The 21,008-nt window shown below is 47.9% G+C and overlaps 2 protein-coding genes across 4 annotated transcripts; one reads left to right on the forward strand and one right to left on the reverse strand.

The window, feature by feature from the left end:
* Nucleotides 1–5,763: 5,763 nt before the first annotated feature.
* On the reverse strand, nt 5,764–8,503 carry LOC127610311 (prolyl-tRNA synthetase associated domain-containing protein 1-like). 2 transcript variants are annotated; one of them, XM_052080287.1, is made up of 4 exons: nt 8,334–8,503; nt 7,595–7,720; nt 7,381–7,470; nt 5,764–6,501 (listed from the first exon to the last, which is right to left on the reverse strand). In XM_052080287.1, exons 1-4 carry the CDS (start codon nt 8,412–8,414, stop codon nt 6,289–6,291), a joined length of 510 nt encoding a protein of 169 aa, XP_051936247.1. In that variant the 5' UTR covers nt 8,415–8,503; the 3' UTR covers nt 5,764–6,288. The 2 variants fall into 2 exon arrangements, with proteins under 2 accessions (XP_051936247.1, XP_051936248.1); XM_052080288.1 differs by having other exon boundaries at nt 7,595–7,710; nt 8,334–8,481.
* A 1,311-nt stretch (nt 8,504–9,814) lies between these two features.
* Nucleotides 9,815–20,987, forward strand: LOC127610295 (melanopsin-A-like). 2 transcript variants are annotated; one of them, XM_052080259.1, is made up of 14 exons: nt 9,815–9,858; nt 9,988–10,118; nt 11,428–11,481; nt 11,896–12,109; nt 14,696–14,838; nt 14,919–15,052; nt 15,204–15,407; nt 16,274–16,445; nt 17,315–17,494; nt 17,600–17,707; nt 18,546–18,735; nt 19,183–19,347; nt 19,444–19,503; nt 20,210–20,987. In XM_052080259.1, exons 4-14 carry the CDS (start codon nt 11,939–11,941, stop codon nt 20,372–20,374), a joined length of 1,692 nt encoding a protein of 563 aa, XP_051936219.1. In that variant the 5' UTR covers nt 9,815–9,858; nt 9,988–10,118; nt 11,428–11,481; nt 11,896–11,938; the 3' UTR covers nt 20,375–20,987. The 2 variants fall into 2 exon arrangements, with proteins under 2 accessions (XP_051936219.1, XP_051936218.1); XM_052080258.1 differs by lacking the exons at nt 9,815–9,858; nt 9,988–10,118 and adding an exon at nt 10,654–10,813.
* Nucleotides 20,988–21,008: the final 21 nt, after the last annotated feature.

Here is a 21,008-nt window from a genome sequence, read left to right on the forward strand (position 1 = left end):
TTTTTAGTTTACTAGCTTTGGAACTACACTGCTCCTCAAGAACACAGGTGTCAAAGCTAAGGGGCCTGTGGCAATATCGGGCCCGCCACAGAATTTTAGGTGGCCCGCGAGAGCAAGTCAAGCATGCGATTGTCCTTGATCCCCTGCCACCCTTTTGCATGACAAGTTTTATCAAAGAAAAGTAGCACATATTGAATAAAAACAAAGTTGTGATTGGCCAGGAACCAGTCCGACAGTCAGCCAGGATCGGCTCCAGTTTACATGGATGGATGGCTCTATAAAGTGTAATTATTGTACATAATGTAATATTCCTAAATTGGGTTACCCTCTACGAATGACCTTGCCCATGTGTTCATTTTAAAAATCAGACGTGGCCATTGAGCACAAATGCCCTCCCCAACCCACTCCCGAAAGTAATCTAATCCCCATCACATCTACATGTTTGTGCACACGTTTCCGTAATGATTGCGCTCGATCGATCAGATGGGAAACATGCCGATGGGCGCAGAACGTCGAGGTCAGTCACTCTGTCAAAATAACTTTGCGTCAGTACTGAGAGTTGTTGACTTGAGTTTGCTCCGGAAAAAGCTAGCCTTGGCGTCCCCGCTTCCCCTTTTTGATCGATTCCTGCTGCTAAGCAACAAGCAGAATGTCATAAAAGTGGCAAAGACAAGGAGAGATGTCATAAAGTGTTGTAAAGTGCTCCCTTGTCCACTCTTACAACAACAAAGCATCCCGGTTTCAGAGGTCGCAGCAAAAGCCACAACAGCGATCAGCGCCACGCTGAAGCCCAGACCTGGACATTGCAGGAAAAAAAAAAAAAGAACGTGCCAAACTAAAGAATGATGACGTTGTTAACTACGGAGGCCTCAACAGCACATTCACAAACGGTTAGATTTGTCGTCGGGTGTATTTGTGCGTTTGCCTACTCAGCTGACAAAAAAAGAGCATGCTTGACTTTCACTAAATGAAGTTCCGCTGGGTAGCCTTCTAGGTACTTTTGTTTTCTGAACTTTCACAAATGGTTAATGTAAAAAAAAATTTTTTTTTAAGGTTGCATAAGGGTCACCAAGTTTGGAAAACAGACGGTACTTTTGGAAACGAGATATTCTCCGTTGGCAGCACCTGTTCGCACAGTGCGACCATTCAAGTGACTTTTAAGTTTTTGATCTTATTTTCTCTGTATGACCGTCGTTACGTTAGGACAATGTGTCATCCCCTACATGATGCGCATCTTCATCCTTTTTGTTTCAATTGCACCCCGGCCCTCTTGGTCACGTCAGCTGCGATTCGGGGTTCAATGAAGTGATGGACAAAAAGGATGAAAAGACAATGAAGGAGTGAATGTAAAGGGAGGCGCCATAACTTGTGGCTCGTTACGCTCGCATTCCTAAACAACCAACTGATGATGGGAGCGGCCCGATTCACGGCCAATTCAACCAGTCTCATTGTATATGTTAATTATGCTGCCTGTGAAAAGAATGAATCTTTTGTTTGTGAAGATGAACAGGTTGAACGGGGAGGCAGGATTTTTGGTCTCGTGGCAGACAACTGGTTGTTGGAGAGGTCTGCATCCTGGCGACGACGCTATGCAAGATCCCACCGGGTTGTCACAAGGCTTTTCCACACAGCAACGACGAGGCGCTCTAAAGCAGCCATGCCAGCGTGTAGCCCCTTTCCACACACTGGCTCTCGCATCTGATTTTTTTAGTCCTTATCGCATTTTCTTTTCCCCTTGCTACGCTTATACCTTCTCACCATAATGTGTGCGCACACTCACAGCTGACGACAAGGCACTCTAAAGCAGCCACAGCATCTGGCTGTCAAGTCCTGCTTTTTTTTCTGCCCCCCGCCCTCGCTCACCCCCTCCATTTTTCTCCCAGGGTGGCGTTTTAGTGCGGGGCACCTAAAAAAAAAAAAAGGAATGAAAAAAATCGGAATACCAGAAATGTTGAAAAGCAATTTAACGTGGTATTTTCACAATTGTGGTGTGCATAGGTCTCTTGTCTTTGCAGGGGGTTTTCTGGAGCTATTTTTGTCACGTTGTGCCCGAAGCGATGGAATTATTGCTTCGTGCACAACAAAATAACTGAAAGGTGAATCGCCGAAATAGCAGACGCAAAAGAGATTTTGTCAGAGAACAAAAGGAGTCTTTAATGACGAACACAAAATACCCGATAGGGAGAATAAAAAAAAAAAACGCTGGTCAAAATAAGGACCAGGGATAGAATAAAGGGAACAACAGAAAACGCTTGCGGAAAACAAATGGCAAGGAAGGTCTGATTAGACGATGATATAAATTTTGTACGTCATAGGAATAATGGCGCGTAATAACAGCCACAAAGCTAAGAGGCAACAAATAATCCAAATAGCAATTTGAGCGAGAGAATATTGGCGCGGCGTGGAATTCTCCGGCAGTGAGTCGACTGCCAGAGCGTTCAAATAAAGGCTGAGCAATTACTGCCAAATGGGGCAGAAAGCCCGCCCCCTGCTGGCAAACACGGGACGTGACAATTTTCAAACATTGACTATGTATTCAGAAACAAAAATGTGAATTTACTTTCCACTGAGTCAAATAAATACATTGACGGAATCCCTTTTGGTTCTCAGAAATGTGTCTTGTGTAACAACAACATACAAAGAATTTTACAAAAATACATTGTCAACATTAAAACGATCACTTTGATTTGTTACATTCAAAGAAAAATGTCGACTGGCACCAATGACTCATATCAACTTTATTCAAGACAGGAATCCTAACACGGGTTGGCGTCACATCAATGAATATTGAAAGTCAGTGTTCACCTTACCTGTCGGACGGCACCGCAGCTTGGATGTGCTCCGCTTACGTCTGCGTTCGTCTCATGACTTACAAGAGTAAACATTACAGTCGTGACGATGATGTCATCCCGGAAGTCCACACACTGCTGAAGGATAGTGTTACACATTAGCACGCACGCGCACACACACAAGTTTACAGAATTGTCATTCATCATATTTTCATGTGAAGCCAGCAAATTAAAAGGCCCACGGGCCAGTTGTGGACGGCCATTGTCAGTTTCTCATTTGACGCAATTCCTGTTTGTATCCGTGGCTAAGAACAATAAAGCACCGCAAATAAAAGTCAGAACAATTGACCGCGTTCGCCAGTCAACTGCAGAGCACATACCAAAGACAACACATTGGTTGCACATCTCCACTCGGCTCGGCTCCATTTCTCGAGCGCTTTAAAACAACCACCGCTGTACACAACGTGCTGCACATGGCGCCAACTTTATTCAGACAACAACAAAGAACAAAGCAATGAATTCATCACCAAGATAGTAGAAAGCACAAAAACAGTCAAATAAAAAGCAATCCTCATCCATCCATCCATTTTCTGAACCGCTCAATCCTCACTAGGGTCGCAGGGGGTGCTGGAGCCTATCCCAGCCGTCTTCGGGCAGTAGGCGGGGGACACCCTGAATAGGTTGCCAGCCAATCGCAGGGCACACAGAGACGAGCAACCATCCACGCTCACACTCACACCGAGGGACAATTTAGAGCGCCCAATCAGCCTGCCATGCATGTTTTTGGAATGTGGGAGGAAACCGGAGCACCCGGAGAAAACCCACGCAGGCCCGGGGAGAACATGCAAACTCCACACAGGGAGGCCGGAGCTGGAATCGAACCCGGTACCTCTGCACTGTGAAGCCCACGTGCTAACCACTGGACTACCGGGCCGCCTAGCAATCCTCATGCTGAGTCAAAAGCCAAAGAATAAAAATAAGTTTTAAAAATGGGCAGTGAGGAGCCTTGCCGAACGTTCAGTGGGAGAGAGCGACCGGCAACGGAAAAGGCTTGAGCCCTCGGTACCGCTAATAGCGTCTGGTCAGGTGCGAAGAAGCTCAGAGAGGTAAGGCGGGGTAAGACCATTTCAAAATTTGAAAAAAAAAAAGGAACCAGTGAAGGGATGCCGGAGTAGAAGTTACATGCTCCCTCTGACGAGTACTAGTCAAGAAGCCAGCGGCAGCATTCTGGACCAACTGGAGACGCTTGATGGAGGATTGGCAGACTTCAAAGTGCGTTACAGTAATCTAACCGAGATGTGACTGAGGCATGAATAACTGTTTCAAGGAGAGGCTTGCTCACTGGAACGCTGAAACCCAAGTTCAAACCCTTTTGACTTTCTTCTCAAATCGTGGTGGTGGCGTTGAGGGCGGCTAAAAAGAGGAGAATTGCGTCCGTGTCCAAATATTTGGCCTCGAACCTAATTTCATGTTGTAAATATCATACACAACCTAATGACATTGAAGACAAGCTCCTCTTCACAACACCCGTTTGTGATCGACGCTTGTCAATGGAGCTATTCATCGATTCCCGATCGTGCTTGCGAGAAGGCACATGATGGCAATGGAAACATCCTCTCTCATAACCATGGTAACCAACATCAGGCGCCATTCAGCAGTCACCCTTCCTGAACTTGTAAATTCCTCCGCAACGGTGAAAGTCAGGAAAGCGACCAAACCGTTTTGCTTGTTGTTGGTGAGAGGGTGAATCGTCATCAGGCAGTAACAAGGAGCTCATGCTCGATAGCAGGGTGCATTTTCGTCTCATCCAAAAGTGATTGAAAATATCTCAACCATGATCTGAACGCGTCATCATCATCATCGTCATCATCATCATCGTCATCATCAAGTGTTCACTGCTAGCCTCGCACGCATACTAGAAGGATTCTTTCAGCAGCCTGCTGACTCTTCGGTTTTTCTCCTCTAGTGTTTGTTAAAACATTATTCCATCACAGCAGTCTAGACACACACACACACACACATTCCTGCACTTGTGGCACAGTGAGGACCGAGTAAAAAAGGCCAACAAAGCGAGGACCACCCTTTCTGCTTGACACACACACACACACGCACACACATCTCTCTCTATGTATAACCCACACAGAAGTGCAGCTCTCTGACACTGTCACTAAATGTGTGTGAGCAAAGCTAACACAAACCCGCACACACACACACATTTAATGACAGCTTATTTCTGGAGCGTCTCCCATAGCGACCAGTTTGAGTTTGGTCGCCACGGTGATAGGGCTGCAAAGCAGACGGCAAAAGAGCGAGACAGAGAAAGCCAACAGAGGAGAAAAAACTCTCTGGTGGACTCGACTCAAGAGTTCAAAGGTCACTCTTAGCCTCGGGGCTCCATTCAGTGGACTCTCTTTTTGGACGGTGAACAGCCACGAGAGTAACAAGTCGAGTTGCATTGACTGAGGTCTTTTTTTTTTTTCTTTTAAATAAATTATGTTCTGCCACTCTACGTTCTGGTAGTCATGCTAGCAAGCTGCTTTCTTTTTCTTTTGCTTATCAACGTCCCGAACCCTTTTAAATGTACTTTTATGTGGATCATGTTGAGTTAGCTTGCTTGTAAATTGGAACTCCGATTAAAGATGCCTTGCTTGGCCTTGAGCAAAACAAAAATCAAAATCTATCAGAGCATCACGAACTATTAGCAGTGGACGGCTGATAACGACGGATGAAATCACACACACAGGGACAATTCGACAATTGCGCTGTGACCCCTGACAGCGCGCAAGCCGCAAGAACAGTCGGCAGCATTTCATGCGATTTGCAAGGATGAACAGTGAAAACTCAACGAGCTGGAGGTCTTTTCTTTCACTGGCACGCCACAACTCTCTATCGCCATGGCGACCAAACCTTCCAAGTCACTCACACTGAGCCCTTCGTTCCTCTCACCTTTACCGCAACAAAAGGCCCCCCCGGGGGGGTCTGAACGCTTTTATTATGAAATGCAGGTCCCCACTTCCTCGCATCTGACCACCTTGAAACACTGAAAGCAAATGTGACTTGTTTTGTTGAACGCTCAACTAAAAACAATTAGCGCTCATTTAAGACGTTTTTTTTTTTTTTTAATGTTTCAATGGGATTAAAACTACGATAGGAAATGCTCACGCGCAGCCGTGCGGAGTGAAAGAATGCCTGGGAACAGAACGTCAGTGGGGAGCAGTTATTCATTTGCTAATTTCATCAACAATGCAACAATACATTCTCATTAGTGATGCGGTTAAAGGGGTGCGTGTGTGTGTGTGTGTGTGTGTGTGTGTGTGTGTGTGTGAGAGAGAGTAAAAGGGGGCGCACTGCAGGAACATTCCTGCAAGTGACGACATTATCTGCGCTTCTTCATCTTGTGCTGCGCTGTCGGCGACCGCTCACTTCGCTGCATGATTTATGTGTTGCCTGTAATGCTTCTCCCATCCCAAAATCGGAATCTTCTTGCAGTTCTTCTCATTTACTCAAAGTCCTCCAGGACGGGTTCGTGTCCGGTGTCCTTGAGGAAGTGCAGCAGGTCTTGGGGCCTAATCCCCATTGTGGCGCTATTAGTCATGGGGTGAAAATAGACCATGTCGTGGCCCCCTTCCAGCAGGTCTCGGTCCAAGACCAAGGTGACGCTACAGTCCTTGTCGAAGAGCAGAGCCAGAGCCGTGGCGCATCCCTGGCCCACCTGAACCACATGCGGCAACATTACAGCTTTAGGTTGAGCTGGCCTAGGCCTGTCACGAGTGAATATATATTTCTTTATGGATTATTCCATCAATTAATTGCCTCAGAATTGACTGATTTTTAAAAAAATCTGGGCGGCCCGGTAGTCCAGTGGTTAGCACGTCGGCTTCACAGTGCAGAGGTACCGGGTTCGATTCCAGTTCCGGCCTCCCTGTGTGGAGTTTGCATGTTCTCCCCGGGCCTGCGTGGGTTTTCTCCGGGTGCTCCGGTTTCCTCCCACATTCCAAAAACATGCGTGGCAGGCTGATTGAACACTCTAAATTGTCCCTCGGTGTGATTGTGAGTGCGAATGGTTGTTCGTCTCTGTGTGCCCTGTGATTGGCTGGCAACCGATTCAGGGTGTCCCCCGCCTACTGCCCGAAGACAGCTGGGATAGGCTCCAGCACGCCCCGCGACCCTAGTGAGGATCAAGCGGTTCGGAAGATGTATGAATGAATGAATAAAAAAATCTGATTCGTTTTTTTTAGACATTTGCGATGTGAGTGAGTTACTTTTGGACTACCGATTAATGTGAAAGGCATTTTTGGCCTACCGTAAACACTCTCTTACGAATAACTTATGCTACCAATGTAGCAGCTGTGGGTAACGTTGGCTCGTTTACAGTGCTAAAGCTAGCGCAAGTGTGCCATTTTGTACCATGGCCTGTTCGGCCCAGCATCAGTGAACTTCGGGTGGCCCAACACAATGACTCGGTGGCCTCAGACCATCGGACCCCATTAATATCGGAGCCTGCGTGTTTCTTTAAATAGAGCACCAAGCCAAATTATAAACCAGAAGAGGAGCGAGACAAGGACATATAGCTATTAGTTGGTTGTGTCACCTTAAGTTTGTCCAGCATGGTGGCCTCGTCTGCAAAGCGAAGGTTCCCGCTGCCCACCGACAGCTTCTTGGCCAGCTCATTCAGGTTCACCTGTATAGGAATAGAGAGGGTGGTCCTTGTTAGAGTCAACCGTGTGTAGTCCACTCAAAATTGTAGCAGTAATTGAGGTAGTAGAGATGAGAAAACGGATTCTGGACGATGCTCCGGGCCTCACCTGTCGGTCGTGACGCGTCGACACCAACCACAAAGTTTTCTTCTTTTTGTCTTTGAGGAAAAGGTTCTTGGAGACGGCGCCTCTCACGTCCTGGAGGTGAGGCATCATCGCTTCCACTGTGAAAACCTCACAAACAGAAGGAGGACAAATGTGAACACAAATTAATCATTGGCTAGAATCGTGTATAAAGGCGCATGAAGTTTTTTTTTGTTGTTTCTCACACTTCACAAGCAATTTATAGGCAACACGGGGCGATAGTGCTTGGCAAGTCTGATGTTGTGGCGCCCCCTTCTGGAGACGGCTCGTCAGAAGGCGCAAACGTGTACCAAAGTTCAGCGTTACAAGTAATGCAAGGATAAACCTCAAGAGGAGTTCTATTTTCATAAACTTGTCACAAATGTATTGTCTTAAATGTTGGTCGCTCTGCGCGCGAAAGTGAAATACTTGGGCGACAACGCACTCGCCATGTCAAACTTCATTCAGGGTGGCGAGAGGCCAAACTCCTTCCGAAAACGCTGCATTTGTCACTTTGCATTGCTTGTGAAGACAATTTCAAGAACAATGCAGCCTCAACATCGGAATTGGATGTTAAATTAATATCACAATATGATCGGCATATGAGTTCAACGAATAAAACATTCGGTTTCCGTTTTAGAGTGCCAACGTGACGGATCTTCGTAGAGGGAAGACGGATGACCAAAAGTTAAAATTATTTGTGTGTGTGTGTGTGCCTTGTTACCGGCGGGTGTTCCACGCAGGTCGTCTGGATGTTTAAAGATTCCAAACGTTTCTCCAGTTCTGCCCGCAGCTCCTCGGACATCTTAAATATAACTTTTTATTCAAATAAATGTGTTTAAAAAGGACGACAGTCAGAAAACCGCTAGCTCGGCTGCCTCGCTCCCTCTTCCTTGCTGTGCTGTCAATGTTTTCTTGTTCATTTGGCGACTGCAGCGCTCTCTTTGCTATGTACTGCCACCCACTGGAGACTTTCTGCAAACGCTTCTCGTTGAACCCCGCGTGAACTAACCGAAAAAGCGCCAGAGTGCACTTTGACGTCAATTCCAGTCGACAGCAGAGGATGTTAAAACGGCTTGGGCCACCGATGCACTATTGATCAAATTACCATGTTTGTATTACTGGGGGTACACATAACATATTATTGCCTCAAAAAGTTTGACTTGTTCATTTAATTTTGTGTGATTGCTGTTTTTCTCGATTGAAAACGCCCCCGCCCCAGACAAATAAATAAAAATCACATTTTAAGCGGACATACACCCTTGATATCTTTTTTGTTCTTTTTTTTTTTTTTTGTCGCACGGTTTGATGAGAACATGCGGCCCCGTTCCACTTCCACCTGAATGGAAACCAGGCTCACTTACGACATCGACCCACTTTGGCGGGGTCGGCGCGTCTGTCGACGAAGCTGGCAACCTTTTAGCAAATGAACAGCAGATAAATGTCGTGTGATTTGGGTCGATTGAGGGGAGGCGGCAAAATGGGAGGGGAAAAAAAGGTCATTGCGAATGTCCCTCAACAATGGATACGAGACCAAGAATAAAACATCGCCGATCGAGGTTGTTGTGGGTGTAGAATCGATTTTTTCCAAATCTTGATCTTGGGCTGTATGTTCTTTTCATCATTTCAATAAACTATTTTCCTTCCTATGAACAAATGTCTTCAATTAGTTTGTTTGTAACTGCCTTTGAATGTCATATTATATAACGAGCGGGAGTGAATTTTCTTGCCTTGTTTACAGACTAAATAAAGTGCATCATGAAGTAGACGTCAAACAGCTTCATAGCAATCACGTCATTGTCTCAATTTACACGTGGCACATTTCCAGCTCTGCAGATACAATGGGCATGAATGATCCCAACTACTCACCAAACTCAAAAATAACGGTAAAGACATCCGATTGACAATAAAGTTGTCTTCAATTCAATTCAATTGTTCTGAAACATTTACGCATTCATACACGGCTCTGAACTAACTGTTAATTTTGTTGTCTGCTCTTGGGTGAATGCAAAATGGTTGGTACATCCGGGCACTTTAGATCCCAGATCCCGCTGGTGTATTGTGACAATAATGACACACCTTGCATTGGTATAAATGCCATTTGCGGAATGGTGGGGTGGCACCCAAGCGCCCTCTAGTGGCCAGATCCCCTCCACTGGTAGCCTGCTATAAGCGCCCTCTAGTGGCCAGATCCCCTCCACTGGTAGCCTGCTGTAATGGCTGAAATGACTCGACTGCACACACAACCCGTGTTCTTTTGTGTTTTTTGTTATTGTAAAGTGTCCTTGGGTCTCTTGAAAGGCGCTTATAAATAAAATGTTTTATATTAATAAATAATAATGTTATTATTATTGTTATTATTATTATTATGACAATAGAGTCCACAATGACCTTCGAGTGACTCCGTCTCCCAGCTGTCAATCACCGTGTCCTACATTCCAGTCTACTCACGTCCAAGCAATGATGAACTGGCATCCACGGTTACCGTGGCGACCATACCTACACCAAGGTGAGGCAGATTATCGCTTCCATCTCAGACGAGCGTGGCCGTTCGCCGTCCCGAGGTCATTTCAATGTTGCGTAAAGAACCATCAATTTAGGATTTGGACAGCTTTCGCCTATTTGCGTGCGTTTATTGAATGTATATGTGGCAGGCCCTGCCTAACAAGGAGGAAACGTTGCAGTTGATTTTGTATCATCGTCAAATGTTTCATTGTGTGCGGTGAATCGGTACAATCATCATTTATCCCCGTGACAGTGCCTCTGGTGGTTGTCTTTTGTAAATGCGTGGCCTACGGGCGTGCATGTGTCGGTGGAGCACATTGGAAGGTGTTCCTAATGAAGCGGCTCGCTCGCTCGCTTTGTTTTGGTTTGATTCCAGCTTTTTTGTCCTCATCTCCTAATGGCCTGTGCTGCTTTGACACAGTGAGCCACCGACACAGCTCCCCCTGCCCGCCAGCACACAGACTTGTGCGCGTGCGTGTTTGCGTGCGTTCATAGTCCCTCATATAAAGTCCACACGGGTGGAGGTGAAGTCTTTTTTCTATTGAAGGATTCCTGTCTTGTCATGAAGATGCCGATGGAAGGCTTGTCTTGTTTTTGTCTGTGAACTTGGTGTATATCAAATATAACTTTTTTTTTCTCCTCCGCCATTTGGAACGTGAGCGTTTTGGAGTCTCTTCATCATCTTTGGGGCATCTTCAGGTAAAGTCAGACTTGGAGCTCAACAAAAAACTGCCTTGATTTGCAACTTTCTTTCGAGTCATAAAATAAAATCTCCTTTTTGGTTCGCAAAAGTGAAGAGATGCAATTTCGGGAGGAAAATGCCCAAGGGCTGAATGAAATCGCGTGGAAATGTGGAATGATGAGAAATGATGTGGAAAGCTCTGACCAGGTTGAAGTTGGAAGGTTTGAATCAAGAAATGTGGAAGTTGGAGCTGAAAATGCAAAAAATGGTTCATTTCTGTCTTTTATTTTGCCACAATAGGACATTTCAGTCATGGGAATGCGGTCTGGGGGGTTTAAAGTGGGGATGATTTGAATTAGTCCAGAAAATGTGGATATCGGAGGTGAATTTATAAACAGTGCTGAATTCAGGGCATTTATTCGGAACATTTGGAGAAACGGAATATGGTAAGAAGTCGGAAATTGGAATGGCACTAAACAACATGGGGATTGTTATTTAGAGAATGGGGGTCATTTGGGAATGGGACTTGGTAGCAAAAAGCCAGATGAACATGTTGAAGTTTCAATGGTGTGAATGTGGTCTAGAAATGTTCTCAACGCGTGTGTTTGTGTGTGTGTGTGTGTGTTATCAGGCTGCCCCAGACAGCTACCGGGACTCGCCGTCGCCGCCGCTGAGCAAGGAAGAGGTATTGCAACACCGAACAGCAAGAAAAATGAAACTTGATCCCTGTCATCATAATCACGTCACGTTAGCTGAGCGTGGAACTGTTGCGTCTTCAGCATTGATGGAGGCAAATGCAAAAAAAACAAAAACAAAAACGGATTGAGATCGCGGATTGTTTTCAGACCAGGGAAACACCAATCATCAGGAAAAAAAAATCATTATGCGTGCATATATGTTTGTGTTCATGTGCGCTTCCATGTTGGAGAGAGTGTGTTGCGCGAGTTTGTGCGCGCGCCACTGCGCGAGTTGGCGTGTTTTCGTGCGGGTGTGTAAAGTGGTGTAAGTCGACGTATGCAAATAATGATCAGTGCGCGCGTGTGTAATGAAAGGTAAAAGATGCGCATAGACTTGAGCGTCGCACGTGTTGACTGCGCAGTGGGCGCCAGGAGGAGGCGGAGGAGGAGGAGAGCGAGAGGACAATGAGCGCCACGCGCCACCACCACGCCTTTGTCTCCCGCAACATCACCGGCGGGAGCCACGCCTGGACCGCCGCCACCCTCACCGGCTCCGGCTCCGGCTCCGACTTGGGCTCCCCCGCCGACGCGTTCGGGCCCTCCGAGCTGCAGAGCGCCGCCGAAGCGTCGCCGACGGTGAGTCCGACTTTGCGCTCCCGAACTCCGTCGACAATGAGCGTCATTTAAGGCTCGCCCGCTTTCCCGGCGTCGCGCGTGAGCGGACAAGGAAAAACGAATGGGATGAAAGTGATCAAGAGATGTCCGTATTCACTTCGGCTGATAAATAACACGAGTTTTACACGTTTTCACGAAAGCAATGAGACTGATGTAGAATGTGGAAGTGAGCCTGACCGGTGACGCCAGAACACCAACACGCGTCAAACAGGTGTTCGTTTTTTGGATTGGCACCTGAACATTGAATCGACACGATTAAAAGCTTGAGATCAAAGAGATGCATGATGTTATCGACACAATCAGTGGATGGGAGCGAGCTCTGCGGCACTTATCGATCACATGAAGGGAAACTTTCATGACCTACTTTACTGTGGACGCTGCATGCACGGCCATCCGTCAGCACGAAACTCACTCGACTTTACTTTAGTAGTACTTGAACAAACAATCATTTGAAGAAAAGTCTAGAAACAGGGTGCGTGACTAGCCGTACGTGCAGGGGGATTGCAAATTTGGGGCATTTCCAAAGGCTTCTCTGTCCTAAACGCAAGCAGTCCTACCGGGAAATGTGAAAGCAAGTCTTGGGAGTGCCTTCAAGACTTGGATCAAATGATCTGGACTTGTCTGAGAATGCCACTGACAGACCTGGAACTCTTTTCAGACTTGGGTCTTGGGTCTGAAATGACCCGCAAGGTAGCAGCTGTCAACTGGCAAAGGAGGACATGCGCCGACCGGAAAATGGGACTGAAAAGCTCACAAAAACAAACAAACAAGCAAACAAAAACTTTTTGTAAGACTCGGCTCTTGTGATGTGGTCACGGCTTCAGATCCGACTGGAAAATAGTTTCCTTCTTTCGTAAAATTTGAATGAGAAGACTTTGTCATGGAAGGGATGGTGTCCTCCGATGTCAATGTCAAGGCTGCTGAGGTCTTTAGGACTTTGGATTGGACGCTTTGAGACACCCAAAAAGCAGGCAGAGAGGAGCAGGGTGTATTTGAAGAGGTGTATTGATAAAACACAGAAAACTAAATCCAAAACAAAGTCATGACAACAAAACGAATCCAAAGTAACAAACAAACACCATGGCAGAAACTAAAAACTCTCAATAACATAATGACCAACAGGTGTGCAGCTGCAGGCGGAGCCCTACAGTGCCACCTGTTGGTCCCCAACCGAATCATGACAGAGAGCATGTAAGCGAGCCATGTTACACAATCGACCCCGAGCGCGACCCACTTTGCACCCGCATCATCGATTGAAAGCAGACGTCGAATTGTTAGTCAAGAGTTCGCGACACCACTGTGATGGACAACCAATAGCCGTGATAGCATTAGCATGTTAGCATGTTGAGACTCCGAGACCGGGCTCAGTGATAATATTAGCTTCTTTTGCATTGCACTTCGAAGCCGTCTTTTTCTGGCTCATTTGGGACAGTCCCCGAGAAGGAGTTTGAGTTTTGGTTGAGCGAGGGAGGGGGGGGGGGGGCAAGCATTTGTCAGAAGGATGATAAACAACCATACAAAGAGGGCCCTTGCATGCGATGGGCGACAACTCACGCCGTCAACATTGTTTTGAGAAAACGTTCTTATCTCCAAAATTCATTCCGTCCCCTCGGCTCAGCTTTCATCCTTTCACATTCCCACTTGGGAATTCTGGGAAATGGACACTCTCGCAGAGAGACGTTTTTTTTTTTAATTAAGTGGTCCATTATTCCCGCAGGAGGCGGCCCGGTAGTCCAGTGGTTAGCACGTGGGCTTCACAGTGCAGAGGTACCGGGTTCGATTCCAGCTCCGGCCTCCTGTGTGGAGTTTGCATGTTCTCCCCGGGCCTGCGTGGCTTTTCTCCGGGTGCTCCGGTTTCCTCCCACGTTCCAAAAAAAACATGCGTGGCAGGCTGATTGAACACTCTAAATTGTCCCTAGGTGTGAGTGTAAGCGTGGATGGTTGTTCGTCTCTGTGTGCCCTGCGATTGGCTGGCAACCGATTCAGGGTGTCCCCCGCCTACTGCCCGGAGACAGCTGGGGTAGGCTCCAGCACCCCCCGCGACCCTAGTGAGGATCAAGCGGCTCGGAAGATGAATGAATGAATGAATATTCCCGCAGGAGGAACTTCTCCTCTGTCCGACCTCCATTTTAGTTCATTGTAGCTGAAATGGAGACAAGAGACGGGCGGCTTGGATTTTGGGCTGAAAAGATAGCGACTCCGCAGAGAGATTCATCATTCATTCATCGCCGATTAGCCAGACCGGGGCAACGGGAAGGCTTCCCACTGTGCCGAATGTTCGTGTGATTACATCAAGGAGCGCCTCATTTCCATTCATCTCGGATAAATGGCAAGGCGGCTTGCAAGGAAGCGGCTCGCTAATAACTTGTTTAGTACTCATCACGGGCCCAGGACTCCGACCTCGTTGAACGTTCCAGCCCTGTTTGATAATCGCAGCGGACAGTTTCATAAGTATAGCAATCCCAATGACTCATAATGGACGTGTGGACCAAATTTCACGCGGTCACAGTTATCCACTTCAGGTGAATGGCCCATCTCGTCCTCCAGGTGGCGATGGCACCACGGGCCGCCCACCCGTTCCCCACCGTGGACGTGCCCGACCACGCCCACTACACCATCGGCTCCACCATCCTCGCCATCGGCATCACGGGAATCATCGGCAACTTCCTGGTCATCTACGCTTTCAGCAGGTGGGACGCCACGAAATACGGTCCCGGCGACGACACACACGACCACCCATTTTGTTGTGTGTGTGTGTGTGTGTGTTCAGGAGCCGCAGCCTGCGCACGCCGCCCAACATGTTCATCATCAACTTGGCCGTCACCGACCTGCTGATGTGTGTCACTCAGGCGCCCGTCTTCTTCACCAGCAGCATGCATAAGAGGTGGATCTTTGGCGAGAAAGGTACGCACGGATACACCAACAACGGACGAAAAGTGAAAAAATGGTCGAAATATGCGAGATTGGAGCAAATATGTGCGACATGAAAAAAAAAAAAATAGGTGTCGCTTTGACGTAACGCGTGCTCGGTCTTGACGTGTCTTTTGCGTGGCAGCGTGCGAGCTGTACGCCTTTTGCGGCGCCCTGTTTGGAATCTGCTCCATGATGACGCTGACGGTGATCACCGTGGACCGCTACTTTGTCATCACGCGACCCCTGACCTCCATGGGTGTGTTGTCGCGCAAACGGGCACTCGCCATCCTGGCGGCGGCGTGGGCGTATTCTCTGGGGTGGAGCCTGCCACCCTTCTTCGGATGGAGTGAGCACGCACGCACGCACGCACATGTGTCATTCATTCATTCATCTTCCGAGCCGCTTGATCCTCACTAGGGTCGCGGGGGGGGGTGCTGGAGCCTATCCCAGCTGTCTTCGGGCAGTAGGCGGGGGACACCCTGAATCGGTTGCCAGCCAATCGCAGGGCACACAGAAACGAACAACCATTCGCACTCACACTCACACCTAGGGACAATTTAGAGCATCCAATCAGCCTGCCACGCATGTTTTTTTTGGAATGTGGGAGGAAACCGGAGCACCCGGAGAAAACCCACGCAGGCCCGGGGAGAACATGCAAACTCCACACAGGGAGGCCGGAGCTGGAATCGAACCCGGTACCTCTGCACTGTGAAGCCCACGTGCTAACCACTGGACTACCGGGCCCCTGTGCGGCCATGCTAAAGAAATTACATAGATGATCTAATTGATAAATGCTACAAACTGTACAAGATGGTCTGGAGGTTTTTGAGGGTGTGGGGGGGGGGGGGGTGAGAAAATACGCACAACTGTACAATATTGAAAAAAACTCACCAAATGAAAAAAAAAAGGACACTGACATCAGAATTGGAAAGAATGGTCATCAAAATGGCAAAAGTAAAATTGCAAATGCAATTGAACTGACGACCTTTGACCCCTCAAAAAAAATGACCCCCCCCAAAAAAAACAATTTCAAACATTGACAGGAATTATGAGATTATTAAAAAAGGGATAAAAGTGGTTGTGGCGCTTTGGCAAAATCGACACACTTGACAATGAGCTGCATCCCAACTACAATGTGTGTGTGTGTGTGTGTGTGTCTGTGTGTGTGTGTGTGTGTGCGTGTGTGTGTGTGTGTGTGTGCGTGTGCGTCAGGCGCCTACGTGCCCGAGGGCCTGCTGACGTCGTGCACGTGGGACTACATGACGTTCACGCCGTCGGTGCGAGCGTACACCATGCTGCTGTTCACCTTCGTCTTCTTCCTGCCGCTCCTCGTCATCGTCTACTGTTACGTCTTCATCTTCAGGGCCATACGCAACACCAACAAGTCAGTTGCCATTCGTTTTGGTTTTTTTTTTTGATTCCTCCCTGTAATAAACATCCCATCCAATCAAATATTATGCCAGTTTATTTTTGAATAATAATTCTTGCTTCAGGGCGGCACGGTAGTCCAGTGGTTAGCACGTCTGCTTCACAGTGCAGAGGTACCGGGTTCGATTCCAGCTCCGGCCTCCCTGTGTGGAGTTTGCATGTTCTCCCCGGGCCTGTGTGGCTTTTCTCTGGGTGCTCTGGTTTCCTCCCACATTCCAAAAACATGCATGGCAGGCTGATTGGACGCTCTAAATTGTCCCTCGGTGTGAGTGTGAGCGTGGATGGTTGTTCATCTCTGTGTACCCTGTGATTGGCTGGCAACCGATTCAGGGTGTCCCCCACCTACTGCCCGAAGACAGCTGGGATAGGCTCCAGCACCCCCCGCGACCTTAGTGAGGATCAAGCGGCTCGGAAGATGAATGAATGAATGAATGAATGATACAGAGGTACCGGGTTCGATTCCAGCTCCGGCCTCCCTGTGTGGAGTTTGCATGTTCTCCCCGGGCCTGCGTGGGTTTTCTCCGGGTGCTCCGGTTTCCTCCCACATTCCAAAAACATGCATGGCAGGCTGATTGGACGCTCTAAATTGTGATTGTGAGCGTGGATGGTTGTTTGTTTCTGTGTGCCCTGCGATTGGCTGGCAACCGATTCAGGGTGTCCCCCACCTACTGCCCGAAGACAGCTGGGATAGGCTCCAGCACCCCCCGCGACCCTAGTGAGGATCAAGCGGCTCGGAAGATGAATGAATGAATGAATGAATGAATGAATGATAATTGTTGCTTCGTTGAAAAATTCTCATTGTGGGTGCGTGCGTGTGGTTTGTAGGGCGGTGGGCAAGATGGGCGGCAGCGGCGTGCACGCCCACGTGACCTCTCGCGACTCCACCAAGTCCTTCCAGCGGCTGCAGAACGAGTGGAAGACGGCCAAGATCGCGCTCATCGTCATCTTGCTCTACGTGGTCTCTTGGTCGCCGTACTCCACCGTGGCGCTCACCGCCTTCGCCGGGTAAAACCAACGCCGGCGGGCTGTTTTTTGGGGGGTTTCAGGAAAAAGCGAGATACTCGGTTGCGGTCGGTCGGCGTGCTAACCTTGTTGTTGTCTTGTGTGCAGGTACGCTGACATGTTGACACCCTACATGAACTCGGTGCCCGCCGTCATCGCCAAGGCCTCGGCCATCCACAACCCCATCATCTACGCCATCACGCACCCCAAGTACAGGTAGGAGAGTCCACACCTGACCGAGTTTGAGCTTCGTTGGCCGCATTCTTTCCGGCGGTCGATGACTCGATCCCCCGCTAGGCTACGACAGTTAACCTAAATGCTAACTGGGCCGGAGAAGAACACACCCGCACGCACAAATACGACACGTGCAAGTCACATCGTTGTGGGACGAAAAGGGTTTAAAACGTGCTCAGCGTCACTTTGCTGATTAAAGTTTGGCGCCATGAAGCGATCCGAAGCTCATTTTACACGGAAGCCATCAAAGTGGAATCCTTCCATCCGTCCGTTTTCCAGAGCGCTTATCCTTGACACTTGACTTTGGTCCGAATGACTCAACTCCACTCACCTCGATTTCTCGGGCACCTAAAAACAACCACCGCTGTATACAAAGTGCTGTACGTGGAGCAAAAATAATTCATACAGCACTGGGGTCAAACATAAGGCCCGGGGGCCAGATGTGGTCCGCCACATCATTTTAAGTGGCCCGCGAAAGCGAATTAAAAAATGACACCTTCCATGATACTTGCTAAAATGTGCACCAAAATGTCACATTTTCCTAGGTAATAAATTGGTGATATATTGGAAGCATTTTCTTGTTACTAACCCCCCCTCATTATGATTACTTAAACAATAGTTGAATAAAATCTTGACTTTATGTAGTTCAGTCATCACGGCCCTCCAAGGGAAACGGTAGTTATAATGTGGCCCGCGACAAAAATGAGTTTGACACCCCTGCCATACAACAACAAATAATAACCCCTCGCCCCTTCAAAAAAAAATCACTTGATAACAACGACAGGAAAAAGCAGTAAAATTGTGTGTGTGTGTTGTTCAGGGTGGCCTTGGCCAAGTACATCCCGTGTCTCGGCACTCTTCTGTGCGTGCGTCCTACGGACCTTCGCTCGGCCAGCAGCAGTTTCGTGTCCACGCGGCGCTCCACCGTCACCAGCCAGACCTCCGACATCAGCGTACACTTCCGACGACGCAGCAAGAGTCGCCTCTCCTCCGTCTCCGACAGCGAATCGGTGAGCCAACCATTTGTCCCGTAGCGGTCCCAAGTCCTCAGCGGGGGAGACATGGAAGTCTCTCCAGTTTTGGAGGCTTTTCGGTTTGGATGTGCCTGGCACGTTTCCGACATCCGGGAGGCATCCTAACCGGATGCCCGAGCCGCCTCATCTCCGGCTCTTCTCCCATTTGTAAGGAGAGCCCGTAAACCCCGCGGAGGAAACTCAACTCAACTCAAGTGTATTTGGAGAGCACTTTAAAACAACCACCGGCGTATACAAAGTTTTGTACGTGGGGAAAACAGGAAGTCATTAACTCCGCCTTCACCATGACACAACAATGCAGAGTCCGCAAGATGGGGAGACAATCCTCATGTTGAGCTGCCAACTCATTCTTCCCTTCATTGAACAAGACCCATTCAAAGTCCTCCGCTTGACCCGTAGAATGTCCCCCACTCTCCCCCCCAGGGTTTAACAGACACGGAGGCGGACCTGACCAGTCTGAGCTCCCGGCCCGCCAGCCGCCAGGTGTCCAGCGACATCGGCAAAGACACGGCGGAATTGACCGAATTCAAACCGTCGTCCAGCTTCAAGGGGAAAATGAAGAATCACGACTCGGGGATCTTTGAGAGGGTCAGCCGGCGATAACTATCGTGTTGTTGATGTCAGTGTTTGTTTGGGAGAAACCTTTTGACCTCCATCTTTGTGCGTTTGTTTGTCCTGGCGTAGACATCTTTTGACACGGACATTTCCATGATTGGCATCGGCGAACGCGGCAGCATTCCTAACGTGAGTATCGAACAACACCACGACAGGAATCAACGTCCCCTTTGTCAGATCATCTATCCTATTTAAGATAAGATAAGAAAACCTTTATTAGTCTCACAATGGAGAAATTCCCAATTCACAGCAGCAAAGTTATGAAAGTAAGAAGTAGAACAACAAAATATAGGAGCTGCTGGAAAGGCAGCCACTCTCGCGGCGCCATTTTGAAGTCAAAATAACAAAAAAAAACATAAGACAACACATAGGACACAGACAGTCGTTCAATCTTCACCAATTTTCTGCATACACTTTGTTGTCTGAAGCAGTTCTAGATGAAAGAGGAGAGGATCAAAGTGTCCTTTCTCCAGTGGATCAGAGACGTCATGCTGAAAATGTGCACACGTCTGCTACAAGCTAAGTTTTGAAAGCAAACACAAAGCTGTAGCATCCATTGACGAAAAGAGATTAGTTCACTTCTCCTGTCCCACGTAAATCCGCTTCAAACTCCAAGCCGCGACTCCCAGCTCCAAATCCGCATTTGAAGGCACTCTTACTTCGGACCGCCGAGAATTACCACCATGCGTCTTCTCTGACTCGCTTGTGCTCAATTTTCATTCCAACGAGTTGACAATGAGTTCGCAAATGAGTAACCTACCTTGTAAAAAAAAAATTTTAAAAATCAGATTGTGACGCTTACCGTTTGCGTTGTACACGTTTTGTCCACCGGCAGAGTGGCGACTTGGGAGACGCTCACGCCAGCAGAAGCGTGCTAAGTCGTATCCCGAGCATCGTCATTACCGCGGAGTCCAGCCCCTTCCTCCCCATCGGACGCAGCGGCTCACGCCACAGCCGGGCCAAGGCCACCTACAGCAGCACGGGGGCCGGCTCTGGATGAAGCACGGGATCCGGATTCCGCTTTCCATCGGAATCTTCGAAACACACACACACACACACATACACTATGACACAAACACGGAAATTTGCTTTGTGTTCGATGACCCTCTTAAATAGCGAGCACGCTCCATATACATGTACATGTAACGTTAATTTTTTTTGTTGTGTGTATTTGTTGCTGTTGGTTTTGTGGGGTTCTTGTCTCAGTGATTACAGTCGAACCTCGTTTCGGCGTACCCCTTTTTACAATGTTTCCGCCGCTAAAACATTCAAATTTCAAAGCCCTGGTGTCAAATTGTTCATTTTCCATTTCCTGATTTGGCTTACAACAAACACCATCGTCATGTAAAAACTTCATGAGAACGACCAGATTTTCCCTACAAAATAGGCCTTTGTGACATCGAAGGATTGAAGCAAGGATTGGGACTGTTTTATCCTCACGAGAGTCAAGAGTTTAATTGACTTTTCATAACCTTTCATTCCTAAAATGTGAACTACAACATCGTGTATTATACACTTACTATCCCTCATTTAAAATCACATTTAATATGTTGTTTTTTTAGATCTACTGTATATCTACGTTCACATCACTATTTGATTTTATTTTTATGAATTAAAAAAAAAAACCCCAAACA

Source organism: Hippocampus zosterae, chromosome 11, assembly GCF_025434085.1.
Source record: "Hippocampus zosterae strain Florida chromosome 11, ASM2543408v3, whole genome shotgun sequence".
Classification (NCBI taxonomy): Eukaryota; Metazoa; Chordata; class Actinopteri; order Syngnathiformes; family Syngnathidae; genus Hippocampus; species Hippocampus zosterae.